The sequence below is a fragment of the Alexandromys fortis genome, unplaced genomic scaffold (assembly GCF_014885135.2).
Source record: "Alexandromys fortis isolate MF-2015 unplaced genomic scaffold, M_Fortis_MF-2015_v1.1 scaffold_38, whole genome shotgun sequence".
NCBI classification, from domain to species: domain Eukaryota; kingdom Metazoa; phylum Chordata; class Mammalia; order Rodentia; family Cricetidae; genus Alexandromys; species Alexandromys fortis.
Genome location: NW_026067916.1, coordinates 9307608 through 9328672, shown reverse-complemented (window position 1 = coordinate 9328672; position 21065 = coordinate 9307608). Strand labels below are relative to the sequence as shown.

General features: G+C 35.8%; 2 protein-coding genes across 5 annotated transcripts in view; one reads left to right on the top strand and one right to left on the bottom strand.

Moving 5' to 3' along the window:
- Positions 1 to 18646, top strand: part of Cd36 (CD36 molecule (CD36 blood group)) — a 203043-nt gene extending 184397 nt beyond the window's left edge. The window contains exon 17 of the transcript XR_007591253.1: positions 18636 to 18646. The gene's annotated coding sequence lies outside the window, so the exon portion shown is untranslated. The remainder of the gene's footprint in view (positions 1 to 18635) is intronic.
- The window catches only part of Sema3c (semaphorin 3C), a 150008-nt gene that overhangs the window by 56709 nt on the left and 72234 nt on the right, over positions 1 to 21065 (bottom strand). For all 4 annotated transcript variants that reach the window (XM_050139805.1, XM_050139804.1, XM_050139807.1 and 1 more), the window contains exons 3-8: positions 19477 to 19637; positions 18374 to 18436; positions 8730 to 8849; positions 5054 to 5144; positions 3443 to 3562; positions 687 to 829 (exon numbers count right to left, since the gene is read on the bottom strand). In XM_050139805.1, the coding sequence (XP_049995762.1) occupies positions 687 to 829; positions 3443 to 3562; positions 5054 to 5144; positions 8730 to 8849; positions 18374 to 18436; positions 19477 to 19637 (698 nt within the window). The remainder of the gene's footprint in view (positions 1 to 686; positions 830 to 3442; positions 3563 to 5053; positions 5145 to 8729; positions 8850 to 18373; positions 18437 to 19476; positions 19638 to 21065) is intronic.

The window sequence follows — 21065 nt, the reverse complement described above, 5'->3', positions numbered from 1 at the left end:
GCACAGGGCATGGACTTTTGCTCTTTCATATTGTCTACCGGTGACTATTGTCTTCCTCAATGTCCAACAATCTTTTTATTCCTGCTAACTTTGCTATATTGACTCAAATTATTGAGAAACAGATGAGTCAACAGAATATCCCAATATTTAAAGATAAACAAACACTGGCTACTTCAATAAATACATCTGACAAATGAAATTATCACAAATAAGCCAAAAAAGTCTAAAAAAAAGTATACAATAGATTGGATCAGAATTTTTTTTCAGTGTCTTTTTTTGCAGGGCTTATATACTGATACTTATTAAAATGACAAAATATTTTCTTAATTTACACTGTTGCATGCTGCCTTTTTTTATAATTATGTTTTACTGACATTATGCTGTATCTTACTTACAAGAATTATTTTGTTTTCTCTGGTAATTTGTTTGACTGCAACACAGCAAATGGAATTGCAAAATTATCCAAAACTACTTCTATGTTTAAAAAAACAATCAAAATATCTCCCTAAATATTTTTACTGAAATGTGGTATAATTGTCTCACAAAAACTGTGAAATGCATACTCTATAACATTCTCCTTTCTACTTTATTTGTTGGTAAACGGTAAAAAAAAAAACACTGAAATATTGGAAAGCATATTACATAATTTGAATTATTTCCTTAATTAAAAATTTCAGTGCACTTACAGGACATATTCTGGCAATCATGGAATGAATCTGTTTGGTGCTCCTATTGTTGTCTGTCAGCTTTTCTTTGAAGAAGAAATACACCTTAGCATCATTTGGATCAGTACCATCCGGGATAACGTGTGCATCCACAAACATAGGTTCTTGCAAAAGAAGTATGAAGATTGTGTGAATGATAAAAGCCACCTACTGCTCTTTTTTTTTCTTTTTTAGTCTTTCGAGACAGGGTTTCTCTGTAGCTTTGGAGCCTGTCCTGACACAAGCTCTTGTAGAGCAGGCTGGCCTCGAACTCACAGAGATCCGCCTGCCTCCCAAGTGCTGGGATTAAAGGCCTGCGCCATGGCAAAACCCTCCTGCTCTTTGAAACAGACAACAAATGCATTCATTTCCCAACAGTGATTAATTCACTCTTCATAGGCGAAATTTCAAAAAGCAGTCACTGTATATCAACATACCTCAAAGAGAGTGCCAAACATAACAAACCATAACTCTAGTGTGACAGACAAAAGCTTATCTCTGTCTGAAGGACACTTAAGAAATATAGTAATATTGAGCTGAGTGGTGGTGGCTCATGCCTTTAATCCCAGCACTCAGGGGCAGAGGCAGGTGGATCTCTGTGCGTTTGAGGCCAGGCTAGTATATAAGATCTAGTTCCAGGACAGGACAGGCCCCAAACCTACAAGAAAACCCTGTCTCAAGAGAGAGAGAGAGAGAGAGAGAGAGAGAGAGAGAGAGAGAGAGAGAGAGAGAGAGAAATATATAGTAATATAAAAATTCTTTGTAACTTGAATATTATTTTAGCAGTTATTTCTATGGAATTTAATGCTTGTTTTACTTTTATGTTGGTTTTTAAATTTGGTGTTTACATTTGAATATATATATATATATATATATACTTAATTAAAACAGAATATGAATATGAAGGTCCAATACGAACCAGATAGCTTTCTTCATTGGATAGTCACTTGCAATTGAAAAATTAGTTTTATTCAAGAGAGTCTCACTGGAGAAGCAAATCACTAAGGGCATGTCTAGCAGTCAATAACCAACACATCTTTGAAGGGTCTTTGTCCCCTAATATTAAGTCAATGAGGGAGCTGTTTTGCTTTTGCTTTATCTTACAGGTCCATTGAATATACATCATGGCTTCTGGCTTTATATTTTCATAGAACTGCTCTGTGTGTTTCGCATCTATATAAATTTCTTGTGATTTTTCTTTGGTTCTTTTTCATTCGTTGTTTTGTGCTATCCCAATTTATTTTCCTTTTACAATATTCTATTTTATTTTACTAATATTCTTTTTTGCCTGTTTGTCTTCTTATAAGAGACAGAAATGGGGTAGAGCTGGATGAGAGAGGAGGTATAAAGAACTGGGAGGAGTTGGGGGGGAGGGCAAACTGCAAACAATATGTTGTATGAAAATAATCTATTTTCAATTAAAGGAAAAAGAAGAAATAACTTTAAGCAGTAAGGGTGGAGGAGGGAAAAATAGGAGGAGAAAAAGGAGGAGGGGAAGAAGAGGAAGAGGGGAAGGTGAGGAGGGAGAGAAGGAGAAGAATAAGAAGGAGAAACAAGAAGATGAGGAAGGAAGATGGAGAACGAGGATAAGGAGAAAGAAGAAGAAGAAGAAGAAGAAGAAGAAGAAGAAGAAGAAGAAGAAGAAGAAGAAGAAGAAGAAGAAGAAGAAGAAGAAGAAGAAGAGAAGAAGAGAAGAAGAGAAGAAGAAGAAGAAGAAGAAGAAGAAGAAGAAGAAGAAAAGAAGAAGAAGAAGAAGAAGAAGAAGAAGAAGAAGAAGAAGAAGAAGAAGAAGAAAGTTGATACAGTATCAAATTTTGACTCTGTTTTTCCTTAAAATACAGCAAATGAAAGGAATAGGAAATGTTTCAAAGAAAAAAATGTAGTCAGTGTAGACATAGAGGGTCTCCTTATTTCAGGAACAAAACAACTTTTTAGAATATTCTATTTTCAGAAGTACTGGGGGAATAACTGGAAAAGGCAAGACAACCAATGCTTTCATCGCTGACCAATCAATGAGATACAACGCTTAATTGTGGGGACTCATGCTAAACTGCATCATTGACTAAACAGGCAATTTAGAGTGAGTTTGCAAGTTTCCTGAGGCTGGAATGGCAAGCGCTCAGTGATCTCCTCCTCCTCTGCATGACAGAAACAGACTGGAATCACACAGTAAAATTAAGTTAGCCTCTTTTCATGGTGTGGTACCTAATGACCTTGAGAGTCTGAAACAAGTAAACAAGGATTATCATAAAGTAATCATACCATCACAATTTAAAATTAGTGACGTTTTGAAGCAGTGATATGCCACTTTCTGTAATTTTAGCTTATTAACATAAGCAAACACAAAAAGTTTCTGTGTATGATCCACCAGAAATATCTAAAGATGTGAGTTTGGTAGAATTCTTCAATTTAGAAATATGGAAATATAAAAGTGATTACAATAACTAAAACCACATTTAACTGGAATATATTACCATTTAGCAAATGGAGGTAGGCATGATGGGTGCCACTGACATTTGTATTTACCTAGTTTATGACAATTTTATCATCATTAATAAATCAAAAAATTGGAATAAAAATGATGGCTATTTATTTGGCACGTAGAATATAGAATTAGGACTACTTACGTCAAAGCCCGAAACTTTAGTTTTTAACTACTTTCCATATTATCAGTGTAGTATTAAATGTTAGTTGAAGACAAGACATCAAAGGGGAAAATGCAGTAAATGCTTCCTTACCACTCAGCCATTTTGAATTGTGCTGATCAGTTCGGACTGCATTCCTTTTAGTTAAACTCCGAAAAATAGCAGCGTCTGTTCCCATGAAATCTATGTACATTCCCGAGAATAGTTCCTCATCTATGAAAAAGGAGCCATTGTCAGAGATAATCCGATGCCTCTTGAACTTATTTTAAAGTTCAAGGAGGTTTAACTTAATACATCATCCCAATTGTTGGAAGAGGTTTGCCGTTATGAATTAGTTAGTTATGAATTAGTTTCTGTTGCTCACCAAATTTAAAAAGGTCTAGTTTTAATAGGCTGTTAATGTGATAACTTTGTAGTTATAAAACCAAATCCAAGGACTACTTGTTCTAAATTTTGATGTGGGATATCTTTCTGTATATGTGTTGCCTTAATTGGCTAATGAATAAAGCTGTTTTGGCCAATGGCTTATCAGAGTAAAGGTAAATCTGAATAGAGACATAGAAGGAGAGTAGGTGGAGTCAAGGAGACTCCATGTAGCTGCTGAAGGAAAAGACATGCCGGAAGTTTACAGTCTTGTGGCAATACACAGATTAATAGACCTGGGTTAATTTAAGATGTAAGAATTAGTTAACAAGAAACTTGAGCTAATAGGCCAAAGAGTCTTGCAATTAATACAGTTTCTGTGTGATTTTTCAAGTCTCAGCAGTCTCTGTTTACAAATTTAGCAAGCAAGCAAAAAACTTGAATTTAGGATGATGTCATTCAACATACTGAATCTTCACATTTTCTTTTATAAGGCATAAAAAATGAGTTATAAGCTATGGTCCTAAAAGTACTCATTACATATTAAACATCTCATATTTTACTTAATACGATGGGCATAATACTTTTACCATATTTATTTCTTGATTATACAGAAACTAAATTAATATTATAAAAATATTTATATACAAACTAATCATTAAAACTCCACAATTTGATCTTTTAGTCTACAAGATTTATAATAACATAAACACAGCCCACTTTTTCATCAGTAATTGTGCTGTAAAAAATAGTGATAGGGAAAAAAAAACTATGTCTAAAATTAAATGAGCTGTCCAATTTGTCATAAGTGACCTGTTTAGCTATTTAACTTATATGTATGCATCTGTTCTCATTAAATATTTCCTAAAATACCTGTTGGATAGGGCAGACTCCAGAATGAAATGTTTCTAAAATGAGCTCACCAGGTTTTGAACTAGACACCACCAGTTAAAGAGTTGGTATGATAGGCATTTTGTCATCAATTTCTCCTTCCCAGAAAGGATACAAAGCCCATGGCAACATTTTAGAGGGTGATAGCAAAGATAAGAATGAGACATTTTAAACAGTACAGCTGTTTAAATATTTGCTTAAATATCTATTATGTGTAAACATGCATCAATTTGACTATTAGATCAATACAACATATAATTATTCCCCATGTTGTAGTTCATTAGTCATAAAACCACAGATTGTAAATCCCCACTGCTCACTATCACTAATGAGCAGAGCTTTCAACTTTAAAATAGTCATCTTTAAAATTTGTAAATACATTAACTAATTTATATGCTGTGTGGGTTCTTTATTATTTAGCTCACCCTCCCTCTTTCTCTTTCTACTTACTGATCATAACAGAAACAGTGTTCACATTGGGGTTGAAGGAGCATCGCCCTTTTCCAGATTCACACTTAGAGTCGATCATGAAAACTTGGTCCTTTGTAATAGAAAAAGGTATGAGATGATAATGATACGGTATCATAAATACAATGAAATATAATTATACCAGATTTATATAAACAAGCATTATTTAATAAATAAAAATATTTTTATAAATACTTCCTACTCCTGTGTCTCCAATTTGTATATTAAGACTCAGCTGTCCTGTCAGTAGAATCCATCTGTAAATTAGGCTCTAACCTAACTTAGAACTTTAGCAGGGCTAACTCTCATCCCATTTTAAAGCCCCGAGAGCTGTAAACCATGCACATGAGTTAGATATAAGCGTGAGTTCTCCTTAGATCTACATCATCAAAAGTCACTTGAAAATCTAAAATCATTATACATATAATAGATGTATTTGTAGAACCTTATAAAAAGGAAGAAAAGTAACAACCGTGGAATAATGTATGCAATGATTATAATGTTTCTAAAATGAGATTTTTAAAAACTAAAATTCCATATTACTACTTAATTTTTGTGCAACACATTGTACAAGATCTAAAATGGTAATGTATATTAAAATATAATCTATTCAATTATCTGTTTTTTTTTAAATGGTCATTGGCTGTTTCCCCTAAGATTACGCAAACACTACAGATACAATAAGCAAGATTACAGAAGTCTTGGCCGTTGAGTAACTTAGATTCCGAATGAGAAAGATGGAAACTAAAGAGAACAAAATACAGACATCAGTTGTGTAAGATTCTGTTCAATGCTTAGTGGAAGAAGTGTGCAGAGAGACAGAATAGGACCGACAGGATTATCAGTCGCATCAATTAATTGGTACACAGTAAGCAACACTGAGAGAGTGATTTTATAAATAACGATGCTGACGTTTTCCATCTATCAACTTAGTACAAACTATTACTGAAATACAAAGGCAAAAAAAATGGACACTCTGTGGATTACGTCAGATGATGGAGAACTGTAATTATCAAGTTAAGTTTTTGAAAACTATCCTGGATAAATATAGTCTCATAATATTTTTTGAATGCATAGATAAAATGACCAGAACTCTGCTTACGAAATGACTGATTATACTTCTTCCTTAGGGTGATTTGGGAAAGAAAATATAAAATAAGGTGACTGAATCAAGAAAATGGACTGTGCTTCCACCCTAGAAGCAGATACACAATGCAACACTGAAGAGACCCAGCAAGTTGTGTACACACACACACACACACGCTTATTCATTTTTATGTATCTGTGATAACAATGGTTAAAGAAGAGGAGTCCATAAATCAATCATAGGCAATCATAGCTAAGTGGAGTCAAAACAATCCAGATTCAGCCTCCTGACACCTAGCACATCTGCTTTCCAAAGATAATAATTACAAAGAATAAAGAAAATAAGAAAATTTAATAATCTTGGTTGAGATCCTAGAGGCAGAAACAGATTTCCCTAGATAAGCCAGTGTTGGCACTGGAGTAATTGATGAAACAGATACCAGGTGTTCTCTGATGGCCCATTTCTCCATTACTCAGTCCCCCTCTTCTCTGTGTGATTATAATTACAGTCTAGTCAAAGTCAACATTGGGAAATGTGGTGAAATATTAATCATCTATTTCAAGCAGAAATAAAGCTCTTCATCTAATTTCCTAAGAACTCAGCTCTATTCCTCCCAGATCATTAAGCCTTTCTTCTTGCATTTTTCTTTTGATTAACAATATTAAATTCAATACTTTCAATTTTCATAAGTTTTGAATTGGTTTTAATATGGCATTTCTGTACCTACCGTGTTAATCCTCATCTAGGTCCATTCACCTGTTCCCACACCCCTCTGCCATGGGGTACTCTTCCCTTACAGATTTCTTTCCTCAGGTATTCCATTACCATCCATGTCTCTTTCCCCATCATAATCCATTTTCATTTTAAAGACCCACTGCCCCTACACGTATAAAGTTTAAATTCTATGATCTGCTTGGGAGTTGAACACGCAGTATTTATCTTTCTTCCTTTGATTTCAAAGTTAATATGATTAGCTGTTTCCAAGTGCTGCTGGGAGGATTTCCCTATCACAATGGCATGGAGCTAACTAAACCTTTTCTCTAGTATCTTGTTGTTTGCAAAGTATTTTTCACAGCAACAGAAAAGAAACCAAGATAGAATCCTCTGGATATCTATCCAAAAGTAGAAAAGTTGGGTCATAGGTCATTGGGTCACTTTTAGTCTTTTAGAGAAACCTCCATGCTGACCTCTCTAAGTGATCTTGTGAGTTTATGCTCCCATCAACAGTGAGTAGGAAGTTCATGTTCATCGGGTCCTCACCAGTATTTTTCAATATACAAATAGCAAACTTGCCAGAAAGAAATTAAGAGAAATATTTTATTCACAAAGCTTGGAGGCAAACAACCTCTACAGTGAAGTCTAGGATGCCGAGGAGAGAATTGGACAAAGACACTAGAAATGAAAAGACCACACGTGCTTATCAACTAGCAGAACTGACGTTGATCACATGCATGTGGCCCTATCGCTCAGCTCAGTGCATCCGGCAGCATGCTTCCAAAAGGCCTACTTTCCCTTTAAGATTGTGAATATTTCAGTAGAATTTTTAGCCCCATTTAAAAAAAAAATCTGAGATCCAATGATAATTATTCAGTTAATCTTCAATGACTATATTCATTTAATTATATATGTGTATTTATAAAGTATATGTACAAAATGCAATTCAATAAAATGGAGTACAGCAAAATCTTTGTTCAACATTAGAAGCAAAGTAAATTGGTTTTTACTGAAGAAGAGTCTATAAAGAATATTAATAGTGATGATGTGGGTTTTCCCATAATTCTTATCTTTAACAGTCAAATAAGACATGACTTAAGAACCGGACTTTCTAAATTTAAGTTAAATAACAAACTGAATGTAGTTTTCAATAACGTAGCTTCTAAAATAATGTTTTAAGTGAAATAATGCAGCTGATTGAAGGAATGGAGAATGGGGACGGCTCCTTATTTCTGCACAGCGCTAGTCCCAGCCACCGTCCTGGGATAACAGGGCAGCTTTTGACACCACAGATCCCCAGATGACCTTACAGTTGACAGTATATGAGTTGACTGCCTAACTAGTATCACTAATTAGGCACTGTAACAACTCGTATCACCATATGGAATAAAAGAGTAAGGTGAGAATGAACTAGCATTGGGTAATGTTAGTTTTAAACAAAAGCACGATTTATCAACTTACAAAGCTTTCTTCAACAAAACATTTTATATCCTGCCTTAAACACCTCTTAAATTACATAGGCATAGCGTGTACTGAAGTTAAAACATGAGAATAAATATATATATATAATTATGAAAGCAAGTATAAACACAGTATTTCTGTACTTTAGTGCTTTACATTTAATACAATTATAAATTTATCATTTTCCTTTATTTTACAACCTGTATATTCAGAAACAAGTAAACATGTTTAATTTGAAAGACAAAAGAGTGTAATTTAGCTTGCATTGGCAGACCAAATCAAAATGATATATATTCATGTGTGTGTAAAAACATGATAATATTTTACTGTCGTTGAATTCCCACATTTTTAACTCTGAAATACTGTCAAGCTTCAGACATTAACACCCAGGCTTACCTCGGATCTCCTTCCCCTGTTTAGGTAAGTGCACACCGGGCTGAAAGCGCCACTCCCGCACACATAAAGGTGAGTACGGTTGAAGGTCTGGATGACACGGACGAAATTCCCACAGCCATGCTGGCAAAAGGAAAAGAGCTAGTGAGACCGTGCCCTGTTTCCACCCACGGCAGCTCTGTTAGCCTGAGATGTGATGTTGGAGGTAGACATGACGTGATACCTGCTCTCGTCTGTATCCTAGAGAAATTTCCTAAACCTGTAAAAGCCCTCAGCAAACACTCATTTAACTTACGGAAATAAGAAATCAAAAGTTGAGACTTGGCATCCTGAAATATTTAGCTACTCAGCAGTAGTTCCAACACTATTGCAGAAAGAGGACCTTACACCTCAACTGAGATTTGAAAAACGTAAGCCAGGTGATTTCAGAACTCCGGGCATTTTCAGTGAACAGGATAGACCAAATCTTCTATTCTTATAGAGTTCGGGTGAACAAACATTGCTGTTCCTATTTAATCCAAAGACTTGTATGAAAATGTTCCCAACACACCCATCTATCTGGTTTAGATATCATTTGCATATTCACTTTCTAACTACTCAATGCTTTTGTTAAGGGACCTCTTCAAAGATAACAATAACAGAACAGCTTGGTTTATTCCATTCATCTGTTTTGGGAACAAGCAGCCAACTTCATGTACTGATAAAAATGATCTTTGTTTTTTTATGTTGAAATGTTTCATACTCCGTTTGAGGTCTTTGTTGATAATTTTCTTGTGTATGTGTGGGTGTGTGTTTATGTTTATGCGTGTTCACACATGTGTGCTTGTGCATGGAGATGTGATATTAATGTCAGGCATCTATCTCTATGCACATTATCACGGAGTCAGAGCCTCTCAACTGAACTCACGTTATCCATACCTGTCAATTCTGGGTTCACATCTACCCTCTGAGCACTACGATGACAGGTGGCCAGGCTTAAGGCCCAGCCAGAACAGCATTCACACGGCCTCTCTGGATTTGAACTCTGGTCCTCACACTTGCCATTTGCATCATAAGTGCTGTAACTGCTCAGTTATCATCCAAGCCGATCCTGTATAAGTATGTATGCTCTAAACTTTAGCGTTTGTTCTACAAGCTTAATCCTTTTATGTGGTCGAGTCCAGCCAGCAAGGTGGATTGATGATTAAGGTTGCGTTCCACGAAGCCTAAAGTCTCAAGTTTCATCCCCAGAATGCACAGTGTTAGAAAAACACCTCTGAAAACTTATTCTCAGCCCTCTACTTGTGTTTGCACTTGCTCCCACAAATACATTCACACACAAAACCAAATAAACGAAAAAAACATAGTACAAACATACCACTACTTGTGTGCTTAGTTTTCCTTAAATTATCACACACACACACACACACACACACACGACATATTTGAAGCGAAGTTGTGTTCATTCACATTCCATACTATCATGAGTTCCCAATGGTGAACAAGGCTACCCTGTCCAACTGAGAGAGGAAAGCCACCTTACAATATCTGAAAAGCTGCTGCTTCTATGAAGAATGGTGGAATCATTCTCTCTACCCTGGGTCCCCACCAAATACCTTTTTTCATTTTTTTCCAAGACCGTTTTTCATCTGACTCTAGTTAAACTAAATTGGCAAGGATGTTATTGCTGTGCTTCTAAATTTCCTGCTACCTTGCAGCAGTTAGTGAGCTCTCTGTGGCCAAATTAATCATCCCAAGCTTTGTCACTGAAATGCTCATTACTTTTGCTGATTATAAATTAATCAAGCCTGAGACAGAAGGATATACCTGTACAAAGTTATTTTCTCTCAAAGACTTTTATAGAAAAATTTTCCTCTGAAGTATAATTTGTTTAATAAAGGCTATAAAATATTTCAAGAAGTAGTGTCTCCCTGGATAGTCTACAATACATGTTCCTTTTTCCTATCTAGGTGTGTTGCATAGCCAGTATTTATGTTACTACAAAGTAGAACAAAGTACAATGCAAAAATAGGAGATAAAATTGATTTAAACATTTATATTATTTTATATATTCCATCAGTTTTGTTTAATATTTATTTTTACTTGTCAAACAGTATAAATTTCTTTTTGTGATGAGAATTTTAAGATGTTTCTACTATGTACTATTAATCATACTATTAATCAGTCTTTAATTCTAATGTCAAAGAAATTAATCCTTAAATTCTAGGCTACACACTTTATTTTAATGTTAAGGCAGTAATGATCTTTGTTAAATATACAGTGTTGTGCTTGACACCTATTTTTATATTTACCTGGAGATGAATTATATAGCTAGAGTTGATAACATAATACCCTGAAGAAACTGTAAAACCGAAGAGTGGTGTGTATATAACATGCCTTATGTCAAGATTTGTGAGCAAAGAGACCCATGCTTATATTTTTCACATTCATGATCAGTCATTCTGGAGTTTTGTACTGATGACCTCATGATAAAACATGAATTTAGTGCAAATTTAGAGAGGAAAGGTTACATTTGCCTTATCTTAGGATCTGTAGACAATTTTCTCTGATAAATTGTTGCTATACTAAAAGGAAAAAGTCAACAACATATTTTTATATTTGAGATAAAACTATATCACTTCAAATTTCTGCATGTGTCTATTATGGATATACTTTTGTTATCACATATGTCTAAGTGTCTTATAATATATAACTATGTTATATATTTTATCATTAGTACCTCCCAGGATGCTCAGTATTTAGCTTTGTAACTGGCATGTGCTCTAAGTGCATATTTCTTAATGGCTTTACGTGAATTCTTTTTTTTTGTCTTTCTAAAACTCAGTTCCCTTCAGAAAAATAAACCACAGAGGCTCTTGTTGTTTTTAATTTGCCAAATTCACACAGGGAGCTACTATAAGGAAGATTTTGAAGCACATGAATAATATTTAATTCATGCTTTTCTGTACATTGTCGTACATGCATGCATTAAGAACCCACTTTTCTTTTCAGTATTTAATACTTACACAGACCTAGTATCTTCATGTCTGTAAGATTTTCATCCACATACATAGATTTCCTTAACTCTTACAGCAATATTTCAATTAAGTAGCCGACTTTCGATTTATTAATAAGAAAGTTGATTTCCAAAAGAGACTAAATAGAGTTTCTCAACCTCAGATGGAAACTGTGGCCACTACCAGTGTCCGGATTTCTGTAGCATTTTTGCTATCAGTAGACAATCTCTTACCCCGTCATACCCAGTCAGCCTAACACCTCTTCCTCCCCAGAACAACGTGATGCTGAACAGTTGAGCTGATCATTGCCAGCCGCCATCATCTCTCAGCCGAGCACCAGTTTCTGACCTTCTTTCTCACCTAAACTGTGGTGTAAATTCTCTTCAACAAATATTCGTTAAGGCACTGTATCTAGGCTTAGCAACACGTGAATCCCACCACAACTTTCTCCATTCAAATAGAGGACTGGAACATATATACTACGGTATGGTAGGATCCATGGAGCCGTCATGGGATTGCATACTAAAACATACATGAACACATTCATATATGAACTCGGTATAAAGTTTTAGCAGAAGTATAATTTCATCTGGGTCTTGCAGAATAGTCTTTGCACTAAAGATGCATAAAAAAAAAGAATTTTCCTAATGAAAATCACATAATCAGTAAACAAGGCATGGGGCTGGAGAGATAGCACCGTAGGTTTTTCATGAGACTTGAGCCACATTAGGTGGCTCACAACCGTGCATAGCTCTAGTTTCAGGGTATTGGACATCTTTTCTTTTTTTTTTTTTTTTGGCCTCATCAGGGAGTTACATTCACATACACAATCACACACTGATACACATACACATATACACACGCATGTAAAAAATGCAAAAGTAAAACAATTACATGAGTTGGTGAGACCTTTCTTCTTTTTGTCTTTTTCTTTTTCGAGTGACTGTCCTAGAGGGGTAAGTGTAACCCAGAAGTGTGTCATGAGAAAAGGAACAATTGGAGTGGCTCTGTCATCATGCCATTGCCTTCACACGGGCAGGAGAGATTCGGATAGGAATGTGTAATAATCAAATGAGCAGGCCCCAGAGCCAGGGACCTGGATTGAAACCTTGGCTTAAGCTTTTCTATGTGTTAATAAGCCAGTTATATAGGTTTTCTGTGATTCAAATTTTGCATCAGTAAAATAGCAGTAATAACATTTGCTTTGAGCAATATATTAATAAGGCTGTGGGAACACTTTTATTTGGGCAGGCCATCTGTCCTTCCCAGTTAGTGCTGGCTCTGTTCACAATACTAATGTGTAAAAGATTTGCTATTGGGCACTTTAGTGGAAATAAATACCAAAGATGCCGTCTTCATTTTCTTTGGGATTATAATTACATTACTTCCTCCTTCCTTCTTCCCTCCAATCTTTGCTAAGTACCTCTGCCTCACTCTCTTTCAAATTCATGGACTTTCTTTTCTGTAATTGATGTTGTGATTATGTGAGTGTTTACATATATATATTTGAAGGCTGATCCTTTGGTATTTGATAATCATTTGGTGTGTTCTTTGGCTAGGGTTGTGATCTCAAGAGCATTCCCTATCTTGGTCAGGGTTGTCCAAGAGACTCCTAAAACATACATGTGCATGCATATGTATATATACATACACACATATATATTTTGGTATATTACATGTATAAGGGGATTTCACTTCAATAATAAGCAAAATAAAAAACCCTATAATGGCTCCATGGATCATACTATTACATATATGTATATATATGCATACACATATATGTGTGTATGTATATATCTATACATATATATAATACCCAGGCATATTATGTATATATGAATATTTCAGTCCATCACATTGTAGAAAGCATAGCAAAATGGCTCTGTAGTCGTGGGAGATTGTGGTAGCAAGCATTCACACAGCAAGGACCAAAAAGGAGATAAAGAAATCTAGAATCAAAGAAGGGTACAATTTTCAAAGGGAAATCTCTAGTGACCTATTATGTCAAGTGGGCACCTTCTAAAAACACCATAACCTACAAAATAGTGCCACAAAATGAAAAGTGAGCTATTCGAGCTCAAGCTTGTAAGGGGTATTTTTGAGCCAGACTGCAACACCAGGTATGTTTATCCTGGTTTTTGTCAGGTAATGGAAAGCATCCCTTCCATCCTTGTCCAATGAGAAGACCATCATCTATGCTGAACCAATTCAAGAACTATACCTACAGTCTCCACATTGTATGTTTAAACAGACCTATGTCATTACTTTATGAAGTTAACTTCTGTCGGTTAAAAGATTAAAATAAAATAGCCTATGTCCTCTTTAATTGAACAGAAAATTTGCTGTATTTCCACTATGATAATTTACCCTCAATATAAATAATTATTGTAGAATATTTATTATCTGGTGTAATGTTTAAAATGCTGCTGGATTTGACTCTCCTGCCCCTTATCTTGGGAAAGTGTCTTCTGTAGCACTGACTGCCCTTTAGCTAACTCCTTTCCTACTGACAACTAGGCCTCTGGTCCAAGGGCGGGGATTAAAGGAGGGTGCCACCATGCTTGGCTTCCATAATATTGGGATAGGACACAAAGGATGGCTTATATGCTAGGCATACACTTGTAAACTAAACTATGTTCCTATCATCTCCTTTAAAAATAAGTTTATTTACAATTTGATATAAATTTCATATACAAATGAAATTTCTGTAATATGAATTCTGATTTCTTTCTGTTGTTTTTCTGGACTTTTACTCCCACTTTCTATTTTACTTAGGAGACGATAAATATATTTAAAAGAAAAACGTAGCAAACTGTTTTTCTGAAATACATACATTTTCTCTAGGGATTGCTAGTCTAAGAGCCTTAGCAAACTCCTCATCTACCATGTCACAACTCCAGTGCCTAATAAGCTCTTTGAACAGAATCCCTTGCTTAATTGCCTTCCTTGCTATTCCGAACTTGTTTAGATTTGATGAAGTTTTCTAGATGCAAATCTGGGCATAGTGGATAATGACATTTGCCACACAGCATTTCCAATTAGTGCAGAGAGACATATTATTAAGAGTCGGTGCAGTAAATGGTAGGGCATTTCAGGAGCACACACAGAAGGAACACCAAGTCCAGCAGTGGTAAGAGAGGATTTTCTAGAGAACAGCCAGTGTACCGTGACCAGAAGGTCTCAGAAGATGGTTTGAAATTCAAAAATCCCGAGCAATTGGAGTTAATACTCAGATACAGCATAAATCAAAAGGATGGGGGGAAAAAAGAGGATTTAACTTAAGTGAAGCTTCCTATTGTTGATATGAAACACAGGGTAATGTTAAAAGATATACTTAGCATGGTTTCTCTCAAACCTATCAAAGCAAGCTCTGCGAAATATCCCAGCTCCACTGTTATTTGTCTTGTGTCTTTGTAGCCCTTCTGTTCTCTCCCAGCAAGACATGCAATTTCGCTGTGAAGTTCAGGGTCTAGGGTTGCTGTTCTCCACCAGACGAGGGCCATGGCCCTCACTACTGCAACACTCGGAACTAGGTTCTCATTCTCTTTACTTGCTCAGTTTCTTAATCTTTAAATCACGACTCTTTTCAATTTCTATTTTGCATAACTGAATAGCTTGCAAGATTCGAATGGAACACATAGAACAGCGCCTGGTTTGTTCCATTAAATTTGAGTATGGTGTCTCATAATTGTTACATATATGTCTAATCATTCTCGTGTATTGAAAAGCCACGTATGCATACTGCCTTCACCTCATTAACACAAAAACTGTTCATAATCACTGGTTTTCACAGCATTTAAAAAGTCAATCAGGGTGAATTGGCAAAAGCTGTGGGAGGAGGATGGCTACAGCCAAAACATGTGTGAAACTTTACTAATAAAAAATACTCGAGTACTATGTTTTAAAAGGTGAAATGCTATGTTATTGGGTAGCAACTATTTCAACAGTGTGAAGATATTTGCAAACACTTGGTGTCAATGAAAATTAAAATAAAATACATTGTCTATAGAATGTTCTAGCTGTTTCTCATTGGTGAGTTCCTACTGGCCTTTTCTCCTTGACACCAGATCAACAGGAGGTCTCTGTAAGGACTGCACACCTAGGACACAAGACGTATTCATTACAAAGTCTCTTCTACACAGATAAAGTAGGTAGTTGAAAGAATTTCATAGATTATTATTTCCCAGAACTCAACATTTTTATCTGGAAAAGCAAAAACCTCTCCTGTTTAATCATAAAAATGCGTAGGGCAGATCTCGTCATGGATGACTTCTCAATTGTGTAAATTCACTATACTAATGCTTGATATTACAGCATAATAAAATTGTGGGGAAATGTTAAGCCCATACTGAAGATTTTATCAGATAAGTTTTAATTATCACATAATAGATTTCCATTTTGCCAAAGGGAGAAAGGGGTCAAATGACTTGTCTAGATGCTTGAGATGAATAAAGATCACTTTTTAGAAAAGGAGTATACAAACGTATCTACAGTCTACATACTTGCCCTGCAGCAACTGCAGTCAATGGGAAATGCAAACCTTCCTAAACAAAACATCTGGAAACTCAGTAACATCGCCATGGGATATGATTGTGGTCAAAGGAAGACATGATCAGACATGCTTCAGTGGGAAATGTCTTCACTAGCAGAGGAAGGAGAATGGCTCAACTCATGCCCAGTTATTAGAAGAATAGCTTAAGGAAATCTTCATTCTCCACAGCACAGCACCCTGCTTTGTTTTGTTTTGTTTGTTGTTTTTTTTTTCCCTGAAAGGCTAACAAAATGTGCATTCCCCCCTCGCCTGGATTTCCACCCTCTAAATTTCCTTTAGATTGTAACTATATGTTCTCATGTTTCTTCTTCCTCTTTTAAGTTCTGTTAACTGAATGAAATATAAAATTGAAAATGTAAGCATTAGAGCTGAGTCACTCCTAGTCATGGTTCCCAAGAACGCTTGTGGAATAATACACAGATGGTTAAGGACCCCTCTCAAGTAGGGGTCCTTCCTACTGCGGCAATGCTTTAACACGGTTCCTCATGTTGTGTTGACCACAACTATTAAATTATTTGTGTTACTACTTTATAATCCTAATTTTGCTGCTCTTATGAATCTCAATGTGAATACCTGTGTTTTCCAGTGGTCTTAAGTGATCGTTGTGAAAGGGTTGTTGATTCCCCAAAGGGGTGATGACCTATAGGTCAAAAAGAGCTGCTTAAGGCTCTTGCCTTGACTTTTCCCAGCCTTTCTGGAAGTTTAGATCAGACACTACCTTGAGAGTCAGCCATACTAAAAAAATTATTTCATTATGAATTAGTCTTCCCGCCTCCCCCCCCATGACTAACTTGTCTCAGTGCCTCTCCAGAGCACTTACATTTAACCCTTTCAGAATCTCTTGTGTGGTCAGCCAAACATTTCTGAACACAAAGTTGAGGCTACTACTTCATATGATCCTCTCAAACCTGGATGTGTGTGTATAAACACAATAGATTTTCTATATAATAGCCATATTTCTATTGCATTCCTTAATTTAAATCTATTTTCCTGCTCACTAAAGGCAAGTTAATTTTTTCAATTAGATAGGGTTAAAAAAATTAAGTCTGTGTTTATAAAAATTATATATTTAGTAACTAGAATTATGCGAACAGGAGTCTTTTACAAAATTATTTATGACAGTGTATATTTTTGATACTTAGGTCCATTATGATATTTTTCATGATTTGAGGGAAAAATGTAAATGATATATATGCAGTATTGTGTTGATGAAAAATCAGTTCCAAGCATTTCTTATGGAATATTCAAGAATAATTTGACGTCAGTGACAGAAAGTCATTCATAGAAATCAATATAGGTTCCTTGCTTGACTCTTTCCACTGAAGCTGGTGTAAGGGACTCCAATTTGCACAAGTGTTGCACTTCACATTTGTCTATGTGTATATCTGTTTTCATTTTGGTTGGTAATTATTTCAATTGGCAAATGTACTGTTCATCACTGTGGACTTATTTATCTGGAATGTGCAGGCTCACAACTGTTTTTTCACTGAGAATCCTAGGAATAGTTCCCATAGCATCTAGAAGCTACTCCAGGCGCTCACATTAACATTCTTCCAGCAGCCCGCTGAGAATTTTGTAGGTTGGAGTCACTCAGAAAAAGGTTTATTGGTGAAATCAATCATGAAAAGTGTCTGCATTAAATAATGAAAGCAAGGCAGGAAAGTTTAACCAGTCAGGAATTCTAAAGTTACAGATGGCCCAAGAATTCCAGGCTTGTCGCATTACATTTTTAATATGTCCAGCCAAGGATCACCACCACCATTAATCCCAGTCTGCTCTCACACCATATACATCTGAAGACTAAGTAGTTGGCGCATGCGTATGTGTGTGTGTGTGTGTGTGTGTGTGTGTGTGTGTGTGTGTGGTGATATTTGTGTGTATGTGGTATATGTAATGACTGAATGTATGATGTAGGTAGTATGTGTGTGATGTGCATGTGTATGTATGAATGTGTGTGTCTGTGTGTGTGTATGTAATATGACTGTGTGTGGAAGTAGGTATGTTTGCACATACATGATGTATGTAAGTAGGGTGCTGTACATATATTTATTGTGTGTGTTTTTATGTGGTGTGTGTGTGTGTGCTCTTCAACTACTTACTGTAGGATCTTTGCCAGCCATTTTGCATTCTTCAACTTTGATTGTTGATGCTGGCCAGAAAACCTGTTCAGGAAGAAACATAAAGTTTGTATAATCTCAGTCAGGCACACAGCAACCCATCATTCTTCATGTGCTTTTGACTATGTGGTTTCTGTAAGGTGTTACTATTTCTGTTTTTCCTAATTCCCCATTTAGCTTCAGAATTCAAGCTATTTGACTATTATCCTGTTAGACCATTCAGTTTTTGCTCATCCAGTTTTCTTTAACAAAACATGTTCAGGAACGCATGGAAATCTATAATTATGTACTTAAATAAAATCGTTACAAACATAAATGTGCAAAATATAATGCATATTTTGCCCATTGGACTCACACTTTTGTCCCATTTATATCATTATGAATTATGTTTGTTGTCTATATTAGCTGGGTATTACCTTTGGTAAACAACGCAGCCAGACTGGCAGATTTAATAAAGTGAGTCTTCATGTGCCTCAACAACGTCACACATGCAATGAAACCACAGCCCCTGTGAAGCAGTGTGCTAACATTCTAAATTGCTGCTGGTCAGAAAAGAATACATTTTGAGTTGTCATCCTTTAAAATAATAAATGCAAATTATCTTATTTATAATAAACATCATTAACACAGTTTTGCTTTTTTTTACTTCATTGATGCTTGATTTTGCTTTCTTACTGCAAAAGAATGATAAATGTAGGTTATTCAAATATTGATGCAGCTAGCAGCTGTATTCCTCACCCTCTGTCAGTTACATACAGAAGACATGCTTCTTCTTCCTTTTCTATCCAGGGTTTTCCTGGTAAACTTCCCCTACTCACTCCTTTTTCTTTTGCATAGATAAATATACAAGGAGTGTTTTTTACAATCATTTGAGGAGTTCAAATCAATTTTTAAAACTTCTGAGACTTAATAGACTAAATATATTTATCAGCAGCAAAGTAAAAAGTAACTTTGGTGTGTGTGTGTCCATCCATGTGTCTAGTAGTTTCTCTTTTTCTAATCTAATATATATTATTTTTAATGTATTTGAATTCTTTTAAATACCTATAATGTCAAGACATCCCTCATGAAAATGACAAACTTACACTCAAAGGTTCTTGACTGATGTTGTTGATATTCAAGGACAGGATGTGGTCTTTGCTCCCTACATATATCCGGTCTTGATCTTCATCCATCAGTAATATCCTGTAGTCTAACTGGTGGTGGGACAGGCTGAAATATTCAGAGGTCTTGGTTTCTCGGAGCTCTGAAATAGTGAATAAGAAAGAAATGGTAAACAGATTGCTTGGTTCTATAATTCTATGCTTTTACTCAAAGCTTTACCAAAAACGCAAAAACAACTTACAAATCCTTCTTCTTTGATAAAGATGTTTCCACAGTGCTACTTGTATCTTTACTGTAACCAACAGCTTATACGTCAAGCTAACTAAAGGGGAACTCATACCTGGTACTGTAAGCTTTGCCACCTACTTGTGGCTTAAGAAGTCATAGATTCTAGACATGAGGCTATTAATGCCATTTCCTGAAACTAATATTATTTCTAACAGTATTGCAAGCACTTAGTGTGTTTCTCTCTTCTTTTAAAATAAGCATTTTGCAACAGATGGAGACTACTACAGTAATCCACAACTGATCAAAATGCAGATACTAAGTGTCCATGGGATGCCTAACCCTGATTAATACATCAGCGGTGCAACTTCTATACCTAAGGTGATGGAGGAGGGTCATCTTTCTATCTGTTGTTTCATTGGTTAATTAATAAAAAAAAAACCTGCTTGGCCTTTGATAGGACAGAAAATTAGGTAGGCAGAGAAAACAGAACAGAATGCTGGGAGAAAGAAGCCGAGTCAGGCAGTTGCCATGATTCTCCCACTCCAGACAGATGCAGGTTAAGATCCTCCCTGGTAAGCCACACCTCGTCGGGCTACCCACGTTATTAGAAATGGGTTAAAGCAAGATGTGAGAGCTAGTCAGTAAGAGGCTAAAGCTAATGGGCCAAGCAGTGTTTAAAAGAATACAGTTTCCATGTAATTATTTCGGGTAAAGCTAGCCAGGTGGCAGGACGCAGCACCGCCGCTCCTTTAAACACTAAGGCACAGAAAACATTATAGGAGAGGCAGAGAAAGATTCTAATACCCAGTAGCTCAGGATGCCTGTGGCTAGATAAGGGAAAATACACCCATGAGCTCTCAACAATATAGTTTGCTGAAAAGGAATGGAATGGCATAATGACAAAACTGATTGACCAATATGAACCAAGGAATCTACACAAAGTCCTGCTGCTAGATGAAGAGCTACTGGAACGCAATGGCTGCCAAGAAAGGAAAGACCAATCTCCTCTACAAGCAAGCTCCAATATAGGTTGTCCAATGCGAAGTAGTCATCCTTGGACATATGCATACAGACAACATTAAATTGACTCAATAAGTTGTGTATGTGTGTGTATGTATGTGTGCATATGCATATGTGTGTTTGTACATATGTGTGTATATATATTTATATTATAAATAATAATTAAAGATGATGAGGCTGTGAATTTGAAAGCGGAAGGCATGAAAAAAGTTGGAGAGAGAGGAGGGAGAAAAGAAGTTATGTAGATGAAATATTCATATATGACGTTCTTAGAAAATTAGATTTGAAAACTTAATTAATTTAAAAATGTTTGCTAGCATAT